Source organism: Mesocricetus auratus, unplaced genomic scaffold (assembly GCF_017639785.1).
Source record: "Mesocricetus auratus isolate SY011 unplaced genomic scaffold, BCM_Maur_2.0 Super-Scaffold_4256, whole genome shotgun sequence".
In the NCBI taxonomy this organism is placed as follows: Eukaryota; Metazoa; Chordata; class Mammalia; order Rodentia; family Cricetidae; genus Mesocricetus; species Mesocricetus auratus.
In genome coordinates this window covers 27938358-27957545 of record NW_024429182.1, presented here as the reverse complement: position 1 = coordinate 27957545, position 19188 = coordinate 27938358, and the positions used below count along the sequence as shown (strand labels likewise).

Genomic DNA, 19188 nt, shown 5'->3' with positions numbered 1-19188 from the left:
TCTAAACTGATATGTTCTTTAAACTTCTACATAAAGTACATATAATTGAATAAGTGACAAATTCAAGTGATGCTGAGAGGTGGGGCCTAAGGGGAGGTGTTTGGTTCACGATAGAACCGTCATGAATATATTAACGTTACCTGTGAATGAGTTAGTATCAAATTTGCAAGTTTGGGATTTTTCTTTACTTTTTATTTTTGCTTTATTTTTGATAACCTGCCCCTGTGCTTTTCATGAAGTATCAGACTGTGACCATATACTGTCATCATGTACTTGAACTTTGCGACATACAGAATTGTGAACTAAGTAACGCTACTATATTCTGTTATAGCAGCAGAAAATAGCCTCACATGAAACAAATAAGGATGCTGGAGAGATGGCTCAGTGGTTAAGCACTGATTGCTCTTGAGGAGGTCCAGGATTCCACTCCCAGCACTGACATGATGGCATCCCAACTGTAACTCATTCTGGGGGACAAACTGTCTCTTCTGCCTTCCACAGGTACTGCACACATTATGTTGCACTTAAATCATGCAGGCAGACCAGTCACACACATAAAATAAAATAAAAATACAGCTAAAATAAACTAATTAAAGCACTGTGTATAAAGGAAACAAGAAAATTATCAGACAAAAGGACATAAAACAGAAAGAGCTTCACTGTTATAAAAGTTGATCCATCATATAAATAATTTTTTTGTTCAAGACAAACTGATTCTAAAATCCCCATAGGAAAACAATAAAAACTCTTGGGCTGAAGGACAGTAAGATCTAACAATACAATATATTACAGCTGTCTCCAAGTGAAAACAATGTGGAGCTAGCACAAGAGACTGAGCAGCCCCCCACACTACCCCCCATTACTACCTGCGACAGGTGGGAGTTGACCCCAGGGTCACAGGAGTGGGAGAGCTGGCCCTGACCCTCACTGGCTGCAGTGCGTGAGAAAGCAGTCTCTGCTTCTTGTCTGGCAAGCACACTAGAGCTGACCCTGTTGTTGAGGGCATTACAGCTGTTGACCTTATTGTCCAGAGGCAGCTGAACCAACCCTGAGGGCATGAGAGCAGCAGAGCTGCCCCCACCTTGTATGGCTCCTGCAGATACCGGGAGAGGGCCCTACACCTTGCCTGGGCAAAACAGTACAGCTGGCTGACCCTGGTGATGTGAGTGTGGGGACTCTGTGCTGTAGGCTGCGTTGGGTGAGCTAGCCCAGGCAGTGCTGGAGAGCTCCTCCAGGTAGTGACAATGAAGGAAAGCTATCAAGATCATTGACCCAGCTACCACCCAGGCCCAGAACCAGGACTATGAGTTGATCCACCCCAATACCCACCCCCAAAATTATGAACTGTTGGAGCATATGAAGGATCTCTATGACACAGGACAACAAAAGGATATCCAAGAGGAGCCCCAGTGAGAGCCTATTATGATGTGGCAGAAATCAGAGGTCTCAAGCCAGACCAATGACTCTTAGTAATGAACACTTGCAATTAAAGATGAACAGACTAATGGGTAAACTGTGTGTCATTTCAACGGGCCACACTACAGCTTCTACTCAGAAGACATTAACAGAGGGAAAATTCCTCAATAAGACTTAAGAAACTGGGCCAGCATTGGTGGCACATCCCTTTAATCCCAGCACTCGGGAGGCAGAGGCAGGTGGATCTCTGTGAATTAGAGGCCAGCTTGGTCTACAGAGCAAGTTCCAGGACAAACTCCAAAGCCACAGAGAAATCCTGTCTCAAAAAGCAACAAACAAACAAACAGGCTTAAAAGTTTGTAACTTGATGGGGGAAGTCCTGTACATTTGTTAATAAAGCACTGTTGGCCAATAGGAATCTAGATGGGTGGGACTAGGAGTCCAGGAGGATTCTGGGAAGGAGAAACACAAGAGAGTTCGAGATGTAACGCCATGGGGTAGGAGCCCGGAACTATTCTCCGGTAAGAGACATACTTAGATTAACAATTATGGGGTAATTACTTAAGTCAGAGCTAGCCAGTAAGAAACAAGCAAAGGCTAACAGCTTCATAATTAATACAGCGTCCTGTGTGTTTATTTGGGGACTACAATGCGGCAGAGTCCAGGCAGCTGGCGGGGGGGGGAACCAAAGTGGCTAGCAAAGAAAAAGCTTCTCTTAACAGTAACTCATATAGACAAAAGACAAATCAACACACAACCTTATCAATCTTTATGAAAAATAATTCTGCACTTTAAAAACGGGCAAAATACTTTATAAGAAAATCAAACTCTTAGCCAGGCGTTGGTGGCACATGCTTTTAATCCCAGCACTCAGGAAGTAGAGGCAAAAAGAAAAGAAAATCAAACTCTTAAGAATATACAGCACACACACCTACGAACACCTGATTTTGGACAACAAAGCTAAAATTATACAATGGAAAAAAGAAAGCATCTTCAACAAATGGTGCTGGCATACTGGATGCTGGCATGTAGAAGACTGCAGATAGATACATGTCTATTGCCATGCACAAAACTTACGTCCAAATGGATCAAAGACCTCAACATAAATCCAGCCACACTGAACCTCTTAGAAGAGAAAGTGGAAGGTACCCTTGAACGAATTGGTACAGGAGGAGATCCCTTCCTGAACATAACACCAGTAGCACAGAGACCGAGATGGACACTTAACAAATGGTACCTCCTGAAACTGAGAAGCTTCTGTAAGGCAAAGGACACAGTCAACAAGACAAAAAGGCAGCCCACAGAATGGGAAAAGATATTCACTAACCCCACATTTGACAGAGGGCTGATCTCCAAAATTTACAAAGAACTCAAGAAGCAAGTCTTCAAAACATCAAAGGACCCAGTTAAAAAGTGGGGTACAGAACTACATAGAGAATTCTCAGTAGGAGTCTAAAATGGCTGAGAGACACTTAAGAAAATGCTCAACATCCTTAGCCATTAGGGAAATGCAAATCAAAACAACTCTGAGATACCATCTCACTCCTGTCAGAATGGCTAAAATCAAAAACACCAACAACAGATTATGCTGGAGAGGATGTGGAGAAAGGGGAACACTCCTCCACTGCTGGTGGGAGTGTTTACTCATACAGCCACTTTGAAAATCAGTATGAAGATTCCTCAGGAAAATGGAAATCAGTCTTAGGCATATACCCACAAGATGCACATTCATACAACAAGGATGTCTGTTCTACTATGTTCATAGCACCATTATTTGCAATAGCCAGAACCTGGAAGCAACCTAGATGCCCCTCAACTGAAGAGTGGATAGAGAAAATGTGGTACATTTACACAATGAAGTAATACTCAGTGAAAAAAAAAATGGAATCTTGAAATTTGCAGGCAAATGGATGGCACTAGAAGAAACCATCCTGAGTGAGGTAACCCAGTCACAAAAAGAGAAACATAGTATGTACTCACTCGTACATGAATTTTAGACATGAAGCAAGAGAGTGCCAGACTACAATCCCACCGCCAGAGAGTCAGGGAAACAGGGAAGATCCTAAGAGAGAGATATGCATGGTACCCCAGAGAAGGGGAATGGGACAGGATCTCCTGAGTGGACTGGGAGCATGGGGGGAGGGGAGAAGGAGCTGGGGTAAAGTAATGGGGAGAAGGGAAGGGGGAGAGGAGGACATGGGGGAGCAGGAAGGTTGAGTCGGGGGAAGAATAGAAGAGAGCAGGATGAGAGATACCATAATAGAGGGAGTCATTATAGGTTTGAGAAGAGATCTGGCACTAGTGAAATATCCAGAGATCTACAAGGATGACACCAATTGGCAATCTAAGCAATAGTGGAGAGGCTACCTTAAATGCCCTTCCTCAATAATGAGATTGACAACTTCCTAGTATGCCATCCTAGAGCCTTCATCCAGTGGCTGATGAAAGCAGAGGCAGACACCCACAGCTAAACACTGAACTGAACTCCTGGAAATCAGTTGCAGAGAGGAAGAGTGATGAGCAAAGGGGTCATGACTGGGCTGGTGAAACCAGAGAAACAGCTGAGCTGAACAAGGGGGAAGATCTTGGACCCTAGACTGATGGCTGAGAGGCCAGCATGGGACTGATCCAGACCCCCTGAATGTGGGTGTCAGTGAGGAGGCCTCAGCAACTTTGGGGCCTCAGGTACTAGATCAGTATTTACCCTTGGCATCCGAATGGACTTTGGGAGCCCATTCCACATGGAGGGATGCTCTCTTAGCCTGGACACATGGGGAGAGCCTTGACCTTGCCCCGGATGATATGATAGACTTTGGAGATCCCCTATGAAGGCCTCATCCTCCCTGGAGAGTGGAGTGGGGCCTGGGGGGATTGGGGGTACAGGGGAGGAGGGGAGGGAGAGGGAGCTGAGACTGACATGTGAAGCAAGCCTGTTTTTAATTTAAATTAAAAAAAAAAAAAAAAGAGAAGCCGGGCGGTGGTGGCACACGCCTTTAATCCCAGCACTCGGGAGGCAGAGGCAGGTGGATCTCTGTGAGTTAGAGGCCAGCCTGGTCTACAGAGCGAGCTCCAGGACAGCCTCCAAATCCACAGAGAAACCCTGACTTAAAAAAACCACAAAGAGAGAAGGAGACAGGGAATGAGGGAGAGAGGGAGAGGGAGAGAGAGAGAGAAAGAGACAGAGACAGAGAGACAGACAGAGAGAGACAGACAGAGAGAGAGACAGAGAGAGACAGAGAGAGAATATACAGCAGTACACTTTATTTATATGTTACTGTGTGCAACCCTGGCTAATCTTGAATATACAGTCCTTCTGCTTCGCCTCCTGAATACTAACACTGTAAGTGTACATACCATACCTAGTGTTATTTCTTTTCAAATCTAACTTCAGTCTAAAAATACAGCAATAAGCCAGTCAGTGAACCCCACGACTTGGGAGGCAGAAGTTGGCAGATCTCAGTGACATCCAGGCCAGCCTGGTCTACAAAGCAGTTCCAGGACAACTAGGGATGTTACAAAGAAACTGTCTCAACAAAAGAAGAGAAACAGAAATAAAAATACAAGAATAAAGTAAAAATAAGAGGCAGGCGGATCTCTGTGAGTTCGAGGCCAGCCTGGTCTACAGAGCTAGTTCTAGGACAGCCTCCAAAACAATACAGAGAAACCCTGTCTCGGGAAAACAAAACAAAACAAAACAAAAAAGTAAAAATAAAAAAAAAATAGAAAAATCTCTTTAACGCACATTCTAGCACAGGCATAAATATCACAGTATTTTAATCTGTGAACACTGCTCTTTAAAAACTACTTCAAATATAATGTATTTATCAAGTTACATTAACAGCACAGAATTTATAAGCAGAAGTATATTTTAGGATGAAAATAAATCATAATTCTCTACTTACATTTTCATTTTTCAGTATAAGTTTCAAGATTGCTTCTCTTTGTTTTAGAGCCTAAAATCAGAAAATTTTCCAATTAGCATTTTAAAAAACTACCAGTCAACTAATTTTTGTTTTCCCTTTGGAAATTATTGGATAGCAACTGACAGGATATGCTGATAAGAGGTTAAAGCAAGGTATTATACAGTAGCTATCTGTAGTTAGTCCAATGCATTCTGTTTCTTATTCATGTCAGGAAAAGAATACACCTTTAGTATTTATTAAGTAAAAAAAAGGAATATATGAAAGCAAGAATGTCTTTCCCATTTTTCTTACACAGGGCATGCCTGCCCTGAACTTACTATGTAAACCAGGCTGGACTCAAGCTTGAGGCAATTTTTCTGCCTGGATACCACAAGTGCTAACATTATAGTCATGTAATCTATGCCAGCTTTTCCTATACAGTCCTATATTCTTCATTTTTTCCTTTCTTTATTAAATTTATGAAGGCTCACGAACATATAACACCTTTTAGTCAATTTTTAATTAAGCAAGAAAGAATTACCATCTTAGGTGTACTAGCCGAAAAGGAACAATGACAAAATTCCAGTTTGTATGTTAACAGTATAGAAATCTCTAACAAATTTCATGAAACTCGCAATACTTCATTTTGATAATGCACACTGTGTTACATTGACAGTTTTAATAATTGTTACTTTCCGTATTGTATCCTATTTTTATACAACAGACACATCAAAACCCTTAGCTCTCATGGCTGGAAAGAGGGCTCAGTGGCTAAGAGCACTGACTCTTCTTCCAGAGGTCCTGAGTTCACAACCACCTTGAATGAGATCTGGTGCCCTCTGCTGGCATGCAGGCAGAAGACTGTATACACAATAAATAAATAAACAAATAAATAAATAAATAAATAAATACGTGAGTACGTGAATGAATGAATAAAAACCCCTTGGCTCTCTTTAGAATTATTATCAATTTTTAATTTTTTACATTCATTTTGGGAGGACAGATGACAACCTTCTATAATGTTTTGTCCTTCTTCCACGTGGTTTCCCAAAACTGGATCTTCAGGTTTGGTTGCAAGTGTCTTTACCCATGAGCCATCCTGCCAGTCCTACAACTGAATTTCTGATACAGATCACTAACCTTGGCATTCAGACTCATATAAACAAATGTTCGTTAAATTAGTCTAATATACTTGAAACTATATAATTGATATGTAAAGCACACAAAGTCCGCTTAAACAGTCACAGTCTCCCTTTCCCAACTCATATACATCCGTTTTTTTCTGTGCTTAAGTGTAAGCCCACCCACTAGCCTGCTTCCACAATTTACCTTTGCTCACTGACAGGAAGGCTTTGCTTGTCTCATTCATCTATAAGCTTCCTACATCCTTAAGGCCCAACAGATCTGTGTAAATCCCACGAATTCACAGAATAGTTAGCTGTTGTTACCACTTCAGACTTTCACAGCTCTGTATACATACCTTTAAAGAACATCTTACACTATTTACTTATGAATGTCTGCTTCCCCTGCAACACAAGAGTTCTCTGAGGACACACGACTTACAGAGCCCACCACCTTCAACCTTCAGGAACCCATTTTCACTGCATCAATGGAATCTGGTGATTTACAGAATATAAGTGGGACAGATGATCTAGCCAAAGGTTTTAATGGAGTTTGATGAAAAATTCTAAGATTATGAATGGAGTTAGAATATTCTCATTACCAAATCTGAAAGGAGTAACTACCTAAATTCCCATAAGTGTCTACAAATATAATATTTGCTCATATGGAACACATCTGCTACCATGAGAACCTAGCATTTAATATTAAAGTTGACTAAATTCACAATTACATGATTTTCCATAGAAACTACAGGGTGTTAAGAAGTTATTAACAGTCAGCCGTTGGTGGCTCACACCTTTAGTCCCAGCGCTCGGGAGGCAGAGGCAGGCGGATCTCTGTGAGTTTGAGGCCAGCCTGGTCTACAGAGTGAGTTCCAGGACAACCTCCAAAGCCACAGAGAAACCCTGCCTTGAAAAATAAAAAGAAGTTATAACAACCTACTCAAGAGTACTTCTTTTTTTTTTTTTTTTTCTGTTAATAAGCCACTTTTTTTTTATGTATACAATCTTCAGCATGCCAGTAGAGGGCACCAGATCTCATTCAAGGTGGTTGTGAGCCACCATGTGGTTGCTGGGAATTGAACTCAGGACCTCTGGAAGAACAGTCAGTGCTCTTAACCGCTGAGCCATCTCTCCAGCCCCCTCAAGAGTACTTCTTAACAAAAAAAGAATGCTAGAAAAAAGTAGTAATGAAGAAATGTGTAGTAGTTCACTCCTGTAAACCAGAATTCTGGAAAGTGAGGCAAGAGAACTGCCATGAGTTTGAGGTCACTGTGGGCCATGTAATGGGTTTCAAGTCACAGAGTGAGACTCTAGACTCAAAAACCAAACAAAAGTAGTGAAGCTTGAATGCCACCCACACTTTACCTTAATCAGCTACAGCACAGCACAGTGGTTCTGGAATCATTATCCATCAGAGAGAAGCTCCAAGTAATTGTTAATAATAAGTCTCACTTGTTCTTCTGTAGGCTAGCTATTCAGAAAACAATGGTCCTTTAACCTCTAGTTAACAAATTCAACTGTGTTTATCCAAAACCTTAGAGTTTCTTCTGTATTTTCCTAAGGTAAACTGCTAAAGCATGCCAGTAATTTTGAGTTAAGTATATTCTTGGGTAAAGAGTAAAAGTACTGATCTTACTTAAATGGAACAGAAAGGGCACAGCCTAGTACAGTTTCTTATATCTCTTTTTCATAAATAATCCAAAGAAACAAAACAATCCTTAAAAATCACAGATAAAATCCTGCTTAAAAGGCAACTGTTTTCCTTTACACAAGATAATTGAGACCACTTACAGGCTGGTTGATATGAAACCTTGTAGGCATTCTTCTCATTATAGCTGAGTCAAGGTCTTGAGGGCGATTGGTAGCTCCCATCACTATGACCTAAACAGACAAAGACAAAAACAAGGCATTAAATTCTACCAACAATAAATATTATCTGTTTGAGGTCCTTATCGTTAAGACTTGACAATGGCTTTTAAGCTAATCTTTTAAAGAGAAACCTCACTATATATAACCCAGCATTACTCAAATTTTTACAGATAAAACTGAAGTTAATCACAAAATTAAAAAAACAAAAAACAAAAGCAACTGCATGTCTGGAAAGACTAGTGAATTTCTAGCAACTAAAACATCTACTCTTTAGTTAGAAAACCATTAGTGAAGAAATGTAGTTTTTAAAAAACATTTGTATTTCATAAAATATGATCAATGGGTACCTACACCAAAGAATTATAAAACTGCTAAAATTATTTATATTTTACAAAATATGGTTGGCTATTAACTGAATACATCTTGGGAGTGTGAGTGGAAGGGACCCTTTAAGCTCTTCCATAATGTTATGAAAACTATTTCCCCTAAGTATGAGGACTCTGATGGCAGTTAATATCCATCCATGGCTTTTCTTCTGGGCTTCACACTGCCTCACTGTACTACCAGTGGATGGTAAAGTAAATTTAAAAGTGTTGTAGAATGTAACTTCAAACAAGAGCTGAGTGCAAAAGCAAACCTCAAACTGCTAGACAGGGGCTCCGGAGACAACTCAGTAGTAGAGTACCTGGCTAGCATATGTGAGGCTCTGTGACCAATCCCCAGACCCTGAGAGAGACAAGGGAGGAAAAGGAGAGAGACTGAATTTAAAACTATAGGAAACATACACTGCTAGCCCTACTAACTTCTGAGGATACTTACTTATAAGGATGTGGAAATGAAAAAACAGTTTTAAAAACCAACAGAAATAAAGACAAAGATACTCAAATCAAGAAAATTTGTCCGTCCGTTGTCGTCCCCCCCGCCTCCCCCCAGTCTTTCTTTCTTTCGATTTTTTGAAACAGGGTATCATTATATCGTTCTGGCTCTCCTGGAACTCACTGTGCAGGCTGGCTTCACACCCACAGAAACCTGCCTGCCGTTGATCCCCAGGGCTTGGATAAAAGGCACCACCACATCTGGTAATACCACAAATCTGATGAAAATTTCTTAACATTATCAATAACCAAATGACAGCATACTCCTGCTACACAAAATTAACTTGTTATTATTATATAGGAATATATTTACCTAGCAACATTTTACTTCTGCCTGACAGTTTTAGATTTCCCAACTCAAGAGCAAGTTAAAATATCCAATTTAACCTATTTATCTCCTTACATTTAATGATATTCAAAAATCACAGAGCAAAATTATTGCTAATTAACCAAGTCTGCCACCTAGAGGGAGGAAAATGTAAGTACAAATATATTTAAGTTCATACATTATGCAATTCTGTGTTCCTAAACAAAATCTGAATCTCCATATTCATTTTTCTTTGATTTCCTACAATTTATTTGATTAAAGTGATAAAATTTTAAATGTTTACCAAATGTAAAAGAAGGCTTAAAAGTGACTTAATGAGTTAATAATAGAATAAGAAAATATAAAGAGCTGGTCATGGTCTCCTAAGTGCTTTGATCCCAGACAAAGGCAAACAGATCTCCAAATTCAAGACCAACATAGTCTACATAGTGAGTTTCAGACCAACCAGGGCAATACAGTGAGACCCTGCCTCATTCAAAATAAAACAAACACAAAAAATATGTAAGGATGTTTTGATATACTGTTAGGAGAAATGTGAACTAATATTGAACAAAGGTTTTTAAAAACTGCAAAAAACACAAAAGGCACATGTATCTCTAAGGCAATGCTCTAAATACAAAAAAACAATAACAAAATATTGAAAAGTGAGCTAAATTAGCTGTATTTTAAGGTAAATTCCAGGTAAATAAAAAAGCCTGAAGCAAAGTAAAGATCAAAATATGGAAGGTGAAGTACTATAAACAAAAATCAATGAATTGAAATTAATCTAGCTAAAATAACCTAATAAATGTGTATAGTAAGGTATTCATGCTAAAAACTGAAACTATTTGTAGTTTCTTTAAAATATTAAAGAGTGCTTGTTAAGAGCACTTATACATGTATTAAATTATGAGTTAAAACTCATTTCAGAAACATTAATATCTTTAGTATTTAAAGAAGAAAATCTAGATGATTGTTAAATTTAAAAAACTCAAAGTATGGAAATAATTTTATTTCACATTTAAGATAAGATCTAGATTTATGCTTCAAATCTTTATTGGTAGGGATATTAAAAACACCATTATTCTTTATGTCTCGCTTCTCCCAAGAGGAAGAATGTATCATTAGTTGCTAAGGTGCCCAGTTGTCATGACAGGCTTCATCAATTATTTACTATTTTTGCTTCTTTTGCAACCATATGTTTGTAAGAAAGCTACCTAAGGTCTGAGCACTATTAACAGTCATTGAAAGGTAATCTGAAAGAAAAGCTAACTGGTTCATGAAAAAGTAGAATAGATCTAAGCCTCTGATTCAAAATTATAAATATAAATTTTAACCCTTTCTATAGATGATAAAAAAAAGAAAAGGGCAACATCTACATTTTCCTCCTCAAACCAAACACATCTTAATGAAAACAGCAACTGCCACTTATAAAAAACAGGATTGTGGTTTTCTGCAAACTGTAATGCCACACCACAAGCACCCAGAGCTGAGGAGCTCGGCATGACATAGCCCTGGAGACTGACTCCTCACCTGCCTCTGGCATCTGCTATAAAGAACCGAACCCTCAACTCTGAAAAGGTATCATCATAGCATATCTTCTCTTATATGACCTAACCATCCCACATTCAAACATACTAAACATCACTATTTGGGAAAACTAAGTTTGGGCAGCCTGTAAGGTATTTCCATTAATAAGTCTCACACTTTAATTTTTGGGATGGGGTCTCTGTGGCCTTTGCTGACCTGGAGCTCACTATGTGGGCAGGCTTGGCTCCACCTGCCTCAGCCCCCCAGGACTGGGGTGAAAGGTGTGTGCTAGCTACCAGGCCCAGCTTATTTTTAAGACAGTCTTCCTATGAAGATATGACTAACCTTAACTCACTAAGTAAGTCAGGCAGGTATCAAACTGTAGTGATTCTCACTTCACCCTCTAAGTGCTGAGATTACACACACATACCACTGGCCTAGTCCAATCTTATACATTCATTAAAGCCAATTATTAATAGAAAATGTTTCCATAAATGTTACCCACATTTATGGTGTTGTTTCTTCTCTAACCATTATACTAAAGGCTGCTCCCCTCATCTTAAAACTGTATTTCAAAGAGGTGATGAAAAAGAAGGAAATGTGATTTCATTTTCTAGAGAACAATATAGTTCTGACTTCTGGTAGGTAATACGGTGAAATACATACACATACACACATACACTCTCTCTCACACACACACACACACACACACATATTTGAAGTGTACATCACTTTACAGGTCAGGGAAACATATGAGAAATGGATATATAAGGCCTGGGCTCATGAGAAAAATGCTTAAGTGTTTGAAACCCATTTAGTAGAAACAGGTCTCAACTCTTGGGTAGCAAACACAGGAGTAAGGGCACTTCTCACCAAACCTAGTGATATGAGTTAGAATCCTGACACCTACACAGGACAGAGAGAACCAACTCCTACAAGTTGTTCTCTGACCTCTATATGCAGGCTGCATTATGCATATCCTGTCTCACACTAAATATTTTTTAAATTAAAACAAAGACATAGGTACACATAACTCCTGAGACTTCATAACTTCCAGGCAAGTAACACGGCTAAATCTTGAACATGTTTATATTGAAAGAAAAAATTGTGGTGGCATGCATCTGTAATTCCTGCCCTCGGGAGACAAAGGCAGAAAGATTTAAAGTGCGAAGCCAGCCTCGATGACAAAGAGTCTGTCATCTTTACAGTAGTTTTCTCCCTTTCACTGCATTTGCATCTAGCACTTAGGCGATTTATTAGTATTTTATTAAATACAAAGCCCTCAAAGTAAGTAAAGTTTTACTTGTTCTTTTTATTTTTGTGCTGCAATGCTGGGGACTGAACTGAGGGCATGGCAGGAAAACACTAAATACATCCTTAGTCCTTGATTCTCCACATAGGCCTCACTGTCTACGACTGAGGTTCTCCCTCCTTGGTGCCGCAGACACTGGAATTGTAAGCTTGTGGTACTATGCCAGCAAATTTTTTTTTTTGGAGGTAGTATCTTACCATGTAACTCATGCTAGCCGTAACTTTTGAAATCTTGTTCCTACCTTCCCAATTGTGGAATATAGGTAGACACCCCATACCCAGCCCATCTCTAGTGAAAGTGAACAACAATGACTCAGTTTCTGTTATTTAACAAAACATACATATTTTAGACTTACTTTATATGTATGAATGTTTTGCCTGAATGCATTTATGTGCACTGCTTTGCATGCCTACTGAATCCCCTGGAACTGGAGTTAAATGTGGTTGTGAGCAACAACATAGGTGCTGGGAACTATGCCTGGGTCCTCTGCAAGAACAGCCAGTACATGCTAAACCATCTCTCCTCCCTCAATGTTGTAAGTTGGTTTTGAGTTTTTTTGTTTTGTTTTTGAGACAGGGTTTCTCTGTGTAGCTTTGTAGACCAGGCTGACCTCAAATAGAGATCTGCCTGTCTCTGCCTTCTGAGTGCTGGTACTAAAAGTGTGTGCCGCCACCACCACCAGGCTAAGACAGCTCAGCAGTTAAGAGCATTGGCTGCTCTTTCAGAGGACAAAGGTTCGATTCCCAGCACTCACATGGCAGTTCACAATGGTAGATAACTCCAGTCCCAGGGGCTCTGACACCCTTACACAGGCACACATGCAAGCAAAACACCAATGCAGAAAAAATAAATCATTTACAAAACAAAAAATAAGGCTATTTGAGGAAAAAGAAAAAGATTAACCAGGAACACCAAGTTAAAAATATTCAGTATTTATGTATATACACGTATGTATGTATGTATTTATGTATGTATGTATATATATATGTGTGTATATATATATATATTCAGTATTATGGCAGTGATTATGTCAGAAGTCAGAATATATGGGGGAAATGTGGAAGCAAAACAAATTAGATTGGCTACAGTTACAAAATTTTCAGGTTTGTGTGAAATGGGATCTCACCATGTTGCTCCAGTTGGCCATAAACTTTCCCTCTTGGCTTAGCTAGGACTACAGGTGAGGGCCACCGTGGGCTGCTTGATTCTGTCTTGTTTAGTGACGAGGAGTTCCTAGTCCTATAGCTACATTTGGGACTGAACACAGGTGATCAGATTACAGTATTTTGTTTCACATATATCTTTACCAGAAATGACCCAAATTAAGCTTGGCTTATGCAATCTATACAGGGTTAAGACTATTCATGAAGTATCATTTCTCTCCATTTTAATCTTGTATTCTCCTTCCTCTTCAGGAACCTACTCCACACACAGAGCATTATTTTTTGGTTATGACCATTGATGGAGCAGTGACAGAGGCAAATACATATCATTGTTGACTATATGTACTATAGTCAACTGTACTACCCAGAGTGTGTGGGCTCCTCTGTAGGGAGAGATCCTACTAGGCACCTGTGGCGCTGATCACGCCCATCTGGGCACGGCCACAGGTGCATACAGGGGGTGTGTGAGATATAGGCCTGAGGAGAGGCAGGCGCAGTCTCTCCAAGTTCTGGTTGGGTCTTAGAGAGCAGCTGAGACTGGATGCTGGGAGCACTGAACCTGGGTTATAGGTTTCTCATGTAAGTGATTTCTCCCTAATAAAAATAACCTACGACATCCCTATCCCATGTATGGTAATCTTTTCCAATACTCCTCTAGTTATATAAACCTGATGGTAATCATTAAGACAGGCAAAGTTTATAAAAATCGTGTTCTTTTGGATCCTCATTACTTAACACTAAATGTAAAAATAATGAAAAAGATTTTTATATAAAAGTTCAATACACAGCCCAATAATATTGAGAACAAAGCCATACTTTCAGGGAAGACTGCGTTCAAATACCTGGCAGCTGTGATCAGTATCCAGTCCATCCCAGAGGCTCATAAATTGAGCTTTCATCATTGCTGTAGCTTCATGGTCAGAACTTGAACGGTTTCGTAGAAAGGAGTCTAAAAGAAAAAGGTCCTTAATCTCAGTAACTAATGATGGAGTTTTTTATCCATTGTATAATTTAAAAAGCTGTCAACTTCATAAAACAAGAGAGAGGGCTGGGGATTATTTATGGTGTTTCTGGTATTATCCTAATTAAAAACAATCCTGGTAGGTTATTGAATAAATTAGAACACAATCAGTTCATAATCTTTCTATCCCAAAGTTAATTCATGTCAAAATACAGAAGAGATTTTTTTTAAAGGGTTCTAATATGAGAGGGTTGACAGGGGGCCAGAGAGGGCCTTGGGAGAGAGCTCAAGTGGGTGGCCAACCTTTCCAGTTACCAGAACCCTCTATGTTCTTAGTTACGCTACCATACACTCCCCCTCCCCATACTCTCTCAGTAATAAACAAAAGAAGAAATGCCTAAAATACTAGTAAGGGAGAAAATGTAAAACAAGATGTTTTAAACAAATGTGTTAACATCATGTATATATATGTATACATGACAAAAAGCCTTAAGTAAACAAAATGTATAACTTTTGCTTCTCAGGGATGCTTGCCTTTGAAAACAATTTAATATTCCCTTTTAAATTATGATCTACTTTCAAATACTCATTTCATAAAATGCTTTCTTTTCTTGCTTTTTTTAGAGACAGGGTTTCTCTGTGTGGCCTGGCTGTCCTGGAACTCTTTCTACAGACCAGGCTGGCCTCAAACTTATAGAGATCTATCTGTCTGCCTCTACCTTCTGACTGCTGGTATTAAAGGCATGCACCACCACGATCAGATACAATTCACTCTTACAAGGAGGAAAAAAATTGGACAAGGTGGTTCACACATGTAATCCTAGCACTCCAGAGGCCAAGACAAGATAGCTGACAGTTGGAGGCCAGTCTATGCTGCACTGTGAGTTCTAGGTCAGTAAGGGATACAGAATAAAATCACCTCCAAAGGAGCTGGAGAGATGGTTCAGAGGTTAAGAGCACTTGCTCCACTTCCAAACGTCCTGAGTTCAATGCCCAGCAACCACATGGTGGCTCTCAACCATCTATAAGGTGTTCCAGTGCCCTCTTCTGGCATGCAGTGCAGGCACACATGCAGGCAGAGCACTATATAATAAATAAATACATTTAAAAAAAACCTCCAAAAGCTAGAAAGAAAAAAAATAAATGAAAATTTAAAAAAAAGAAAAGAAAAAAATGTAAAGTTTCTTTCTGAACACTAAGAAGGGGAAAAAAATCTCCATTTCAAATGCTTTGTTTAGCCATATAATAAATCACTCATATAACTATCAGATCTTTGCCTTGAACCAACAGTTCAGTGTCTACCAACTGCATATGAAAATGGCATAAAAAGTATTACAATATATTAGGTCCAATATATTACAGAAAAAGAAAAAAGTTCCAAGAAAGCAAGGCATGGTAGTGTACACCTTTCAGTCCAGAACATAAGAGGCTAAGGCAATAGAATGGTAACTTTCAAGGTCAGCCTGGGATCTCTACAGTGAGTTCCAGGACAGCCTAAGATATAGAGTTCCCAAATCTTTGAGCCTATTTCAAAACCAAAACAACGAAAGTAATTCCAAAAACTACATATCACTATGACATAATAGTCCTGCATACATATATTCTGGATGTTTTTAAACAGTTCTATAGGACTATGAATCAGACTAATGTCTATACTAAAGTATCGTCAGTCACTTTTTGAAAATAAACATTATAAATTCAGCTAATTTAACCTTTTTAAATTATCTTCACTAACAAGAAGCACTGTTTACAAAGTAACTGTTTAAAATACTATAAAAACCACACAATGCTCCACAAACAGAGCTATACCAATAATTAGCATTCAATGTAAATAGACTACAAACTATATGTTACTTACTAAAGAAAAATTTAAATAGCTATGATTTGGAATAGTAACAAGACAGTAAAAGAATGCAAATACTAACACGGCATTAGATAATCAGGGTATAGTGGCTCACACCTGTAATCCTAGCATTTACTAAGCTAAGGCTGGAGGATCACTTGACTGAATTTCAGAGACCCCATCACAGAAGAGCAAGGAAGAAGGGAGAACATGAAAAGAGAACAAAAGATAAGACATATATGTTTTTAAAACACACTCTTAGAGAAGCCCAGGTTGGCCTGGAACTTGCTATGTACCTGAAGATGACCTTGAACCTGATCCCCCTACCTCTACCTCTCTAATGCCAGAATCACAGGCATGTACCACCACGATCAAGTTAGATAAAGTATATTTAAGGAAGCTAATGTGCATCTGACAAATCTTGCTTCAACAACAGGACAACCATATGTCAAATACACAAAGGCTAGGCTATAATCTAGAAAAAGAGCATTTTCCCAGCATACTCAAGAACTGATGTCTGAGTCTTAGGCCCAAAACTAGGAATGTAGTAAACACCAACATCTGACATTAATTTTATTAATTTTGGTGACATTAATTTACATACAACATCCAAAAGCATCATCTCCTAAAAAAAATTGATTGATATTAGAAAGCTTGCTCTACAAAAGCATACTATTAAGAGACTGGAAAAAAAACTATAGACTGGGAAAAGTATCTGCAAAACATGTACCTGACAAGCCTCTATTCAAAACACAAAACAAGCACTTAAAATCCAAAAATAAGCTAACAACTCAATTTAAAAGGGGGCAAGATCCCAACACTTGGCCTAAGAAGTGTGTGTGTGTGTGTGTGTGTGTGTGTGTGTGTGTGTGTGTGTGTGTGTGTGTGTACATAAATAAGATTTTGGGTATTTTTTTTAAGGCAGAGTCTCATTCTGTAGTCCAAGATGGCCTTGAACTCACAGAAATCAAGTCTTGGTTTAAGTGCTGGATTTTCTGGTATCAGCCACTATGCCTTTTATAAGATAAGCAAGTTTATAAATTGTTTCAATAGAAGAAAAAGGATAACTTCAAATGTGTAGAAGGTAAAGGAAAATTCTAAGGGGCAGGAGGTTATCTATCATAATAGTAAACAAAAAGGACAAAATCATGTAACAGAAATGAATGTTGACTACATCGGCTTTCATAATGAATGCAAATTGGAAATGAATGTGACTATATTAGTTTTCATAATTAGTGTAAATTAGATACTTTCCAGTTAATGGAAAGTTGTGTTTTAAAGTTTAAAAAAAAATCCAGCTATAAGCTTTATTCTTCAATTAAGATACACACAAAACCTCAAAATGAGTTGAAAGAGTAAATTGATAAGAACAAATACACAAAGCAAGTAAGTAATCAAAAACATATTAGGTAACTTCTCTCTTTATACATGCATTTTTTTATTTGAAAAGATTTATTCTTGAGAGTGTGTAAATGAGAGAGACTATGGGTGCCTGCAGATGTCAGCAGAGTTCATCCCATCCCCAAGAACTAAAATTACACCCAAGGGGCCTGCTGGAAACCAAACCTGGGTCCTTTGGAAGAGCAGCCATCACTCTTCTTTTCCTTAGGTTAGGTTTCTCTGTTAATAGTCCTGGCTGTCCTTGTTTTGTAGACCAGCTGGCCTCGAACTTAATAGAGATCCAACTGCCTCTGCCTCCTGGGTACTGTGTGCCACTACATCTGGCCTTCAACAACTCTTAACACCTAAGACAACTCTCCAGCTTTTTTTTAACCAGTTTTAACTTTGTTTTGTTTTTCAGTACTGGAAACTGAATACTTTGTGTATGCTAGGTAAGTACTCTTATCTCTAAACTAAATCCTGAACCTCTATGCCTCTATTTAGCCTATCATACTACAGAAAAGTGTATAATTTAGCAATAATAAATTACATGTAAAAAGCCTAAAAACTGACAGATGGTGGTGGCGCACGTCTTTAATACCAGCACTTGGGATGCAGAGGCAGGAGGATCTCTGTGAGTTCAAGACCAGCCTGGTCTATAAGAGCTAGTTCCAGGACAGCCTCCAAAGTCACAAAGAAACCCTGCCTCAGCCCTCCCCCCCAAAAAACCCTAATAATTAAACAATATAAGAATAATTTTAGGGGTGGTAGCAAAAGCCTTTAATCCCAGCACTTGGAAGGCAGAGGCAGGTGGATCACTGTGAGTTTGAGGCCAGCCTGGTCTACAAAATTAGTTCCAGGGCATCAAGGACAATTATACAGAGAAACCCTGTGAGAAGGGAGGAGGGAGACATACTTTAATGTAAAAAAAAGTTTAATATTTACATGTATTTTTTTTAATTTATGAATATCTGTATGTGTATACACCACATTGTAGGTACCTATGAAGGCCAAAAGAGGGTGCTGGATTCTTGTATCTGGACATTAGACAGTTGTGAGCCACCTAACAAGGGTGCTGGAAACCAAACTCAGGTCCTCTGAAGGAGTAGCAAGTGCTCTTAAACAGTAGGCCATCTCTACAGCCCTCATAATATTATATCTTACCAAGAACAGAAATACTGATGAGCCACAAAATTTAGAGTCTGCTAAAATTCAGGAAATAAAAGGCAAAATATTTTTTTTCTAAGTTGTCTATCCAAATGAGAAAGATGACATTAAATTCCTACCTCACAATATTTGTAAAAAAAACAAAGAAAAAAAAGACAATTTCTTTTCTATTTTATGACAGTCTCATGTAGACCAAGTAGGCCTTGAACTCACTATGTAATAGCTACAAATGACCTTAAACTTTTAATCCTTTGACTCATCTCCAAAATGCTAGAATTACAGGTGTGTGCTATCAGGCCCAGTTTATGTTTATGATGTTGGAACTGAACCCCAAGCGTT

At 38.9% G+C, this 19188-nt stretch overlaps 1 protein-coding gene across 4 annotated transcripts in view; it reads right to left on the bottom strand.

Annotated features, from left to right (window-relative positions):
- Positions 1-19188, bottom strand: part of Atad1 (ATPase family AAA domain containing 1) — a 63180-nt gene that overhangs the window by 5441 nt on the left and 38551 nt on the right. For all 4 annotated transcript variants that reach the window (XM_040745478.1, XM_005063689.4, XM_040745463.1 and 1 more), the window contains 3 exons: positions 14341-14447; positions 8234-8323; positions 5319-5369 (listed from right to left, as the gene is read on the bottom strand). In XM_040745478.1, the coding sequence (XP_040601412.1) occupies positions 5319-5369; positions 8234-8323; positions 14341-14447 (248 nt within the window). The remainder of the gene's footprint in view (positions 1-5318; positions 5370-8233; positions 8324-14340; positions 14448-19188) is intronic.